The 9,018-nt window shown below is 36.1% G+C and overlaps 1 protein-coding gene across 1 annotated transcript in view; it reads right to left on the bottom strand.

Annotated features, from left to right (window-relative positions):
* Pkhd1 (PKHD1 ciliary IPT domain containing fibrocystin/polyductin) overlaps window positions 1-9,018 on the bottom strand; it is a 563,112-nt gene that overhangs the window by 16,690 nt on the left and 537,404 nt on the right. The window contains exons 65-66 of the mRNA XM_008825215.3: window positions 7,763-7,921; window positions 5,721-5,843 (exon numbers count right to left, since the gene is read on the bottom strand). Coding sequence (XP_008823437.1) covers window positions 5,721-5,843; window positions 7,763-7,921 — 282 coding nt within the window. The remainder of the gene's footprint in view (window positions 1-5,720; window positions 5,844-7,762; window positions 7,922-9,018) is intronic.

Genomic DNA, 9,018 nt, shown 5'->3' with positions numbered 1-9,018 from the left:
GGGGGAATGGATGGGGGTGCTGACAGCACAGTGGACAGTGACAGGGATAGCAGAGTGTGGAGGCTCTAGTGGGAGAGGAAGGCTGTCTACCTGACGAGTTTGTATTCATGCTCAGATGCCGAGGAGCTCAGAAGGTGGGTGACTGTAACCAGTGATAGTCATGTATATAGAGATTAGAAATGCATGTGAAAACGTCTCAATGTCAATAGGCTTGGAATGAATTTTTCTGTATGAAATTGTGTGTTTTGACAACGAAGTGGAGATCTTTTTTAAACGTTGGAACCTCATTTAATTTTATGTCTTATAGAGTTTATAATGAGTAAAAGATTATATAAGGGTAATAATTCATCTGTAAACCTAGAAATGTACAGCCAATTTTGAAAGAGATGTACCCTAGCTCAGAAAAATGTTATTGAATAGGTTAATGCTGTTGTAATGAAATGAATTGAAAATAAATAAATAAATAAAAATAATTTTTAAGGAAAAAAATCTATTATGGCTAAAGAGCTGCTTTGATTAGAGAAGATATAGAATTTATACATAAGAAATAGATTGATAAAAATAAGTTGGTTCCATACAACAGTGTTAAGTATACAAGAGGGCGTGTTATGAAATGTTGAGCAAGGAACTACTCCTAGATAACAGAATTTGAAAAAGAATTTAGTCTTGGGTTGGGAAGAATAGGAGACTCTAGATATCTAGGTACAGAAGAATATTTTGAAAAGGAGGGAGTGGTGTACACATGGTATACTCTCTCTGAAGGAAAATAGATTGAGGAGGAGTAGACACAGGACAGCAAGATATTAGATGAGGCTGTACTGACGATCTGTGAAATAAATCAGAAACATTAAGAAAAGGAAAATCGAACATAATGAAGAGGCAAAAAAAATGTAGGACAGGGTGAGAAGGATTGAACTAGGAATGAAACATAACACTCAGGTGGCTACGTGGGATACTTGACCATTAACCAATTTAAGGGAACAGGGGAGCAGCAGAGAGAAGGTGATGCAGAAGTGAGACCTCAGATTTGACAGAGCAAAGCAGTACACTTTCCCTGGCATTTCTATGGACCGTAGTTTTTGTAAAATGGACAACCAATCCCTTAACAAATGGGATTTGAAACAGTATAATATGATTCAAGACCTAGAGGGGCTAAACATGTAATTCAAGATAAGGCTATTTTTCCCTTTAATATTCCATTTCATCTGTAAACCATTCAAATGCATATTGTTTGTTTTAATTTCTTTATATTTCAGTAGTCATTGGCTTGACTCATTCTCTAATTGACCCTAAAATTTTGTCCCAAAACTAACAAAAATTCACATAGAGTGAAGAACCAGATATCGTGTCCTAGAAAATCATGGAAGAAACCCTTGTAATATACTAAATATATATGTAAAATTATGAGATGAAAACTAATTGTACTAATAATTCATGGTATCAGATTCTAACAAAGGTGAGTGAGAGCTTCCTCTAGGACTTTCAGTTCTTAATACCATAAAAATTTTGAATCAGATAATTTCTGCTGTGAACTTGACTCCAGGCTTTGCACAATATTCATAGTACCCTCAATGTCTACAACTGTCAACAGTGCTCTGCCTCTCCCATGTCATGGCAAGAAAAACATCTCCAGACATCGTAAATGTCCTCTGAAGCAAAGGTGACTAACTATCCCCAGATGGCTGGCAGTGAGGGAATTACAGGGACACGTGACTGTTAGTTATACAACTGAGGCACTCCTTTGGGAGACAATGTAAGTTACTTACCCTATCTAGTGTACAAAACTGCTGTGGCTGAGAATTACTGTCCTTCTGGAAGAAACAGTCATGTACCGTAAATTCTCAGAACTGTATATGCTACTATGGAGGTTCAAATTCAGTATATTTTAATCCAATAAGGTAAATATTCACTTTTCATTTGGGTATGGAAGACTAAGGAAAGTTTTATCACAGCTAGTGCTTTAAGATTGGGGTGGTATTAATACATGAAAGCAGGCAATCCATTTGGAAAAAAACCATATGACTAAACAACCAAGAATTGTGAATACTAAGGGATGAGTGAGATAGTTTGGCTATATGATTATGGGGAAGACTGAACAAATCTAAAATGGGTTTTTGTTTGAAAGGCTCCAATCATGTCTTAGAAGACTGAATCATTTATAGACCAAGAAAATACAATAAATAACACATAGATAATTCACAATATGCTAGATTTATCCTGTGATCTTTACTGGGTATGAATGTCCTGTGTATGAATTCACTTAATTTAACTAATACACTATCCAAACAATCCTTACTGTGAGCAGTATTAGTACGACAATTTTACTGGTTTGGAAACTGAAAGGCACAGGGAAGTTAGTTGTCATGTTTGTGGACAGAGTGTCAAACAAGGCAAACAGAACTAAGCCCAGTCTGTCTAACTATAAAGTTTCATGCCCTCAACTGTCAATGTTCTCCTGCTCCTCCAACTGACGGTGGGAATTCGTTAAATCTGCTGAGTAGGAAAGAGGCCTTAGATTTGAATTTTGCAAGATGGTATTGATGGCTCTGTGTAAAAACGCTAGGATCAGTACATTATGTGGGTTTTATACCTTATTCCCTCCGTCTTCCATTGGAAACCTCAAGCAATCTTGTGTCTATGAATTTTTGGTTAATAGTAGCAAATGATGAGCTTAATATCTAAATTTAGTAGTAATACTCAATTCCATCATTGAATAATCTTCAGTACTAAAGCTTAGGGGAGGAAAGTACTGGTAAGAAAGACAGACAACAACTTTATCAGTGAATGTCAAAAGTTTAAAAACACAGAGGGGAAAGGAAAACTATAATGTCATATAAATAATGGAATAAAACCAAAAGTTTTAAGGCTAGTAATAATTAGTTGTTTTGGAAATGATGCTTTTAAGATCTGGACAAAGCTTAGAAGATAAGGAAACAAATTCAGTATGATCCCCAGGGGATGAGTCAGATACATCTATTTTTAGCTTCAATGTCCTAATAAAATGGCCTCTTTGATACTCCCATCTCTTCAATCTAAATTATCCCCAGAAGCCCCATCCCTTGACTCATTCCTGATAATTTATTAATAAGCCACCCCATAAAATATCCCTTAATAAAACACCCAGGCATTGTGGCCTGCTTAATGTAGTTAATTTAAGCAAGGCGACAAAGAGCCATGTAGAGATGACCATATTAGATTAGGGGAGAGCACAGCATTGCCCCAGCCCTTCCCTGAAAAATGTAGCTGAGGGTGAGCAGCAAGAGCCACATGGCAGCTTCAAACATCCCTGAGTCTGTGTTCAGCAGTGAAGAGGTTTTCCCAGTTTCAGGTGGTCATGAACCCAAAATCCAAATGGCGCTAGGTGGAATCTGGAAAGAACTCCTGCATCCTTTCTGTCTCCATTCTTTTCATTACCATATTTCTCTTTTGCCCCTATTGCTCAATTTTTTGTTTGTTTTTATTTTTTTTTTGGTACAGGTGTAGGAACAGGGCTGGCTACTTTTATAAAATAAAATCATGAAAATTGCAGGTAAAAGGATAAATATAGAAATTGTTATGCTGTGAGATAACACAGACTCAGAAAAACAATGTTGCATGTTTTCTCTCAATTGTGGCTCTTAGCTCTAAATATCTAAAAGCGGGCATAAATCCTGATGTAACTTCAGGAATAATGGGGGTAGAGGGGAAGAAGGAGCTAAAGAGAAGGGGCTAGTAAGAGACACGTGTTATCAAGGGGAAAATAGGGAAAACTGAGGCACTTTAACTGGGGAGAGGAGAGAGAGCATTACAGAAGAGGAGAGAGATGAGAAATAAATAATGCTTAGGTAGTGTGAAAAGCCAGAGGGAAACATATTAGTTCAAAATTCTATGGGGGAAAATATATATTTATGAGTACATGTATACAGCTGAAAGTTATATAGCAACAAACATAGTGCCAGACAGGAGAAGCCTCCCTTTGAGCTGTTGATCAGGGTAGTCCAAGAGACTCCATAAATAATACAGGCTACTGGCACAGCTCTTGATTCCCTCCCATGACGTGAAGGTAAGACCATATTGCTGAAGACACGACATAATTTGGACACAGGGCTTGGAACAATTGACCTGGAACTGCTCTGGAAGCCTCCTCCCTGAAGGCTAGCTATCATAGTATCAGAGGATACTATACAAGCTGCCAAGGGAAAAACAAAAAAACAAGAAACAATCAATGATCCTATCTGGCTGTAAAGCATATGAACCACAACAATGACAAACCCAGAAAATTGTCTGTTTTGGTGCATTAATAGCACAGTTATCTTGGGGGTAATCAACAGTTGTCTAACTGAACTTAAGGCCCCTCTCAGTGTGAGAGAACTCAAGTGTGTTACTATAAATGTGTCAAAGTACACTTGGTTCCAGATATCATAGACCCTAGAGAAAAACCTACTTCTGTCACTTCCCTAGACCAACATAATTTTGTACTATTTTCTAAATATGTATCCCTGTATTTAGAGACAAGTGTACCTCTCATCACTCCAACAAGATCTGTATAATGACAATAACAGTTGATATGCCATGGTGGATGTGGGAAATTTCAAGGAGTCCCACTTCAAGGTGATGTGTGTGTATGTATGTATATGAAAAAGTAATAAAAAGGAAAGGAAATTGAGGAGTGGAGAAGACATGGGAGGAGCAGGAGAGGAATGGGAATAATTGAAGTAATACAAAGTTATACTCCTGTATGAAAGTAACAAAAAATAAAAATAAAATTTTATTTCCTCTGTGGTAAATTATATAAACAGCCATAAAAGCTGGTGTGAATATGTGTATAGCTACACACATATAAACACATGCACACACACACACACACACACACACACAACTGCAAAGTTCATTGCAGTGTAATTTCAGATTGGTGTATTCCGACTAAACATGAACTCAGACTCACTAAGGCTTCAGAATCATTAAGACTTCTTTTCCAACAGAAAATATGACATCTGACTCAGAAAACCTAAAAATGTCATTTTATCTAGAACATATGTTTTACAACATTTAAGAGCCAAATTATGTGAACATTTTCATATGCTTTTCAAACTTGGCAGCCCCACCTTGTCTTCTTGCCTTCCTATTATATGTGTCCTTGGTAAGGCAAAAGCCAAGCATTGATCTGAGGCAGAGCTATCTTTCACTGCCTGACACTAATTCTAATGATAACATAAGAGTATAACAAATAAAACCATATACCACTAAATAGACAAGCAATACATTGCTCCTAGAATCCTAATAAACAGCAAAGCAGGCTTTAGCAAAACTGACTCATTTCTTGAGGATTCTGCAACTACTTCTGATTTGCATCCGGGTACTTGGCAACTACATTCTGCTTTTCCAAATTCAATAATGTTGCCAAGTTGGCCATTTTTCAAAAGCTAAGGAAAAGATCATATGCCCATACTCTGGCTTTCACTTGTCTCTATGAAACAAACTCAAATATGAAACCAATCACCTTTTTCTAAGGAAAGATCTGTAAATGCCAATTCCAATAGTTGACTATTAGCAGAGTGAGTCAATTGAGCCAATGTCTTCCTGTATTGGGGTATTGTTTAATTGACAAAAGGTACTGAAAGATTAAATAAGGGACTGTAAACTAAACTACTTAATAGCTTGATGTATAGGGAAAGGAGGAGCCATGGTTAATCCACAGTGGGCTTCTTCCTGTAAGGATCACTTCTCTTATCCAAGCTTACCTTCTCCCATCACAGCATCTTCTTTTTCTGTCTCTACTTTTAATCCTTGCTGTTTGTATGGGTTATGGGTATTCTTCTTTGGATCACTAGCCTGGGATTCAGCTATGTCTTCAGGCTTTATTTCTGTATTAATGGAAAAAGGAATGCTTTTTTCCTTGGTGTCTCTTCACATTAAAAAATGTTTTTATTTACATGTAGGCCTTCAATGTTGAAGTATTTATGTTAAACATCTTTTCCAACTGTGATTGTGATACATATTCAACAGAAGGTATATAATATACAAAGAGTTTGAGAAACCATGTTACAGAGCATCCCACATACCAATCACTAACTTTATGGTATGAAATTATATTGTCTGATTCAATAGCAGCTACATGCAGCCATGCAGAAATTGAAGCATGAGTTTGAACTGTGATGTTCTGTAAATATAAAATACGCACAAGATTTTGGGAAAAGCAACATATACAATTAATTTATATTCATTACAAATTGAAATAATTTTTTTAATATTTATGATAAAAGCCAAGTAGAAAATTACTGTTTCCTCTTACACCTTAAGTTATAGTTCAGTTGAACAGAAATACTTAGTAAAATACCCTTTAATCTGAAGTAATAATAGATTCAAAGGAAGTTGTAAAGAAATATATGGAGAAGACACAAGAATTTTCAGCCATTGCTAATCTGTTTGGCTAATAATAAGGGCATCCCCTAAAGAACTGTGTCTGAAGACTTGGTTCACAGAATGGCATTATTGGGAAATGGTGAATCCTTTATACCATTGTCCAGCCTTTTGACATTGGAATAGTATGTTGTCATCTACAAAGTTTGGTCTTGAGAACCATGTGATTGAGTTTCAATAATTACGTAGGAAAAAAAACCTGTTATTTAACATAGGAATCTGTAACCAGTCAGAAAATTATGAAGATTTAATATTAGAAAACACACCTATAGATATTGAATATAATTGCAGAAAAAAATCTACTAGAGATAAGGGTACATTGAGGAAGAGATGGGTTCAGAGAGCTTGGTCTATGAATGAATTCATATGAATGAATCCATAGACCACTTGGTCTATGAATGGCTATTGGATTTAGATGTCAAATGGAGAATATGAATTAAATAACCAAATTCACTGGATCACATGATTTTTCAAAAATATGAGAATTTCCTTTAAAATCAGAATATTCTGTACACACATATATACACCTATACCAACACACATACACATATACATTTCCCTCTGATTTTTCTTCTTTTTGAGACAGGGTCTCATGGCTATAAAGGCAAGGGTAATCTTGAACATCTGATTCTACTATCTCTACCTGTGGAATCATAGCACTGGGATTACAAGCATGAACCACCATACCCATATTATAGGTGCTGGGAATCAGACCTATGTCTTCCTTTGTGATAGGAAAACATTCTACCCACTAAGCTGCATCTGTATTGATTCTTTAGTCCACCTCTTGACAGGTTGCCTGGCAGTAGAACACAATGTTTCAGGGACTAAACTGAAGCCAAACTGTCTGTCTTCTTTGTGGTGTGTGACAATAGACAAAGTACTTACACTTTCAGGGTCTCATGCTCCACATACCCACTAATATTTATTAGCTCTGTCATTGGGTTGTTTGAGGAATTATATACACTCATTTATCTGAAGTTCTTAGGGCCTGGTTGACAGTATTCAATAACCACAAACATTTATTATTGCTGCTAATATGAAAGATTAGATAATCCTGACTTTATTATATGAATTGAAAAATTGAATGTGTAGATATATAAATTTCAGAAGATTATAAAATTTCTGTTTGAGGGAATAAGAAGAAAAGTTGCATGTGGTAGCACATGCCTTTAATCCTAGCATGCAGGAGGCAGAGATAGGCAGATCTTAGATCTTTGTGAGATTAAGACCAGCCAAATTTATATAATGAGTTTTAGGCAAACAGGGGTAGAGGGAGGCTATGCCTCAAAAACTTCAATCATTATATATAATATCTGATCATTTCTATCATTCTCATCACCCCTCCCCCAAATCCACATACTTCTAGTTTTGTTTTTCTTAAACCAACAGCAAACCAGACAGCTCAGACCCAGCCATGAGACCACTGAACACAGGGACATGGCCAGGATTATAGTTGATCTCTCCTTTCTGGTCACAGGCAAGACAGCAAAACTCTTAGATCGAGCTGTAAAATTAGTGCCTGTTGGGAAAGAAAAGTTCAAAAATACATTAAAATGCACATAGGAGATTCTTATCAAATATTTCTTAGATAAAAATACTAAGAAAAGTTTTATTAGAATAAACTCAATAATAAAAACAACTTTCATTTTTCCAAAAAAGTCTTAGGTGACCATAATAAAACAGAATCCTTCTTTACAACTCTACTCATTACACTGAGAACTTCTTCCAAATCTCTCATTTGATGCTCAGACCTACTTTGTTCATTACTATAAAATTGTAACTTCATTCACTCTAATGATCCACTAATGAGAAAAAAAGGCTCCAGATTGTACAAGCTACTTCTGATAAAGCTTTAAAAAAAATGGAAATCTGTTCACAGAGCACAAAGTAACACCCCACACGTGAAAACACATGCAGAGAGTAAAAGAACATTTAAAAATTTATTTTTTTCATTCTTCTACAGGTGGAGATCCAGTTTTGCCAGCACCATTTGCTAAACATGCTGTCTTTCCTCCAGTGAACGTTCTTGGCCCCTTTGTCAAATATCAGGTGGCAGAAATTGCATGTACTCATATTTGGGTCTTTAGTTTTGTTCCATTGATTTTTGGGTCTATTTTTCTTCTATTTTTCTGCCAGTACCTTGTTGTTTTTATGACTATACTTCTGTAATACAGCTTAAAATCTGGTATAGTAATCCCCTGGGCATTGCTCCTAGTGCTCAGGGTTGCGTTGCCTGTTTTTTCCAATTCTGTGAAAAATGTCATGGGGATTTTGATTGGCATTGCATTGAATCTATAAATGACTTCTGGTAGGATGGTCATTTTCACAATATTAATTCTTCCAATCCATGATCATTGGCGGTCCTTCCATCTTCTGATGTCTTCCTCAGTCTCTTTCTTTAAACATTTAAAATTTTCATTGTAAAGGTAAACCCCAATCTTTCACCTTGCACAAAAGTCTATTCCAAATAGATCAAAGACCTCAATGTAAAGCCTGAAACTCTGAAACTCTTAGAAGAAAACACTGGCAAAAACCAAAAAGATATAGGTGTAGGAAAGGATTTTCTAAACCAGACATCAATTGCTCAGGAAACAAGGTCAAGAATCAACAAATGGG

The sequence above is a fragment of the Nannospalax galili genome, unplaced genomic scaffold, assembly GCF_000622305.1.
Source record: "Nannospalax galili isolate Female #2095 unplaced genomic scaffold, S.galili_v1.0 scaffold329, whole genome shotgun sequence".
Lineage (NCBI taxonomy): Eukaryota > Metazoa > Chordata > Mammalia > Rodentia > Spalacidae > Nannospalax > Nannospalax galili.
Note: the sequence above shows the minus strand (reverse complement) of the source record. Positions and strands in the feature narration are given on the sequence as shown.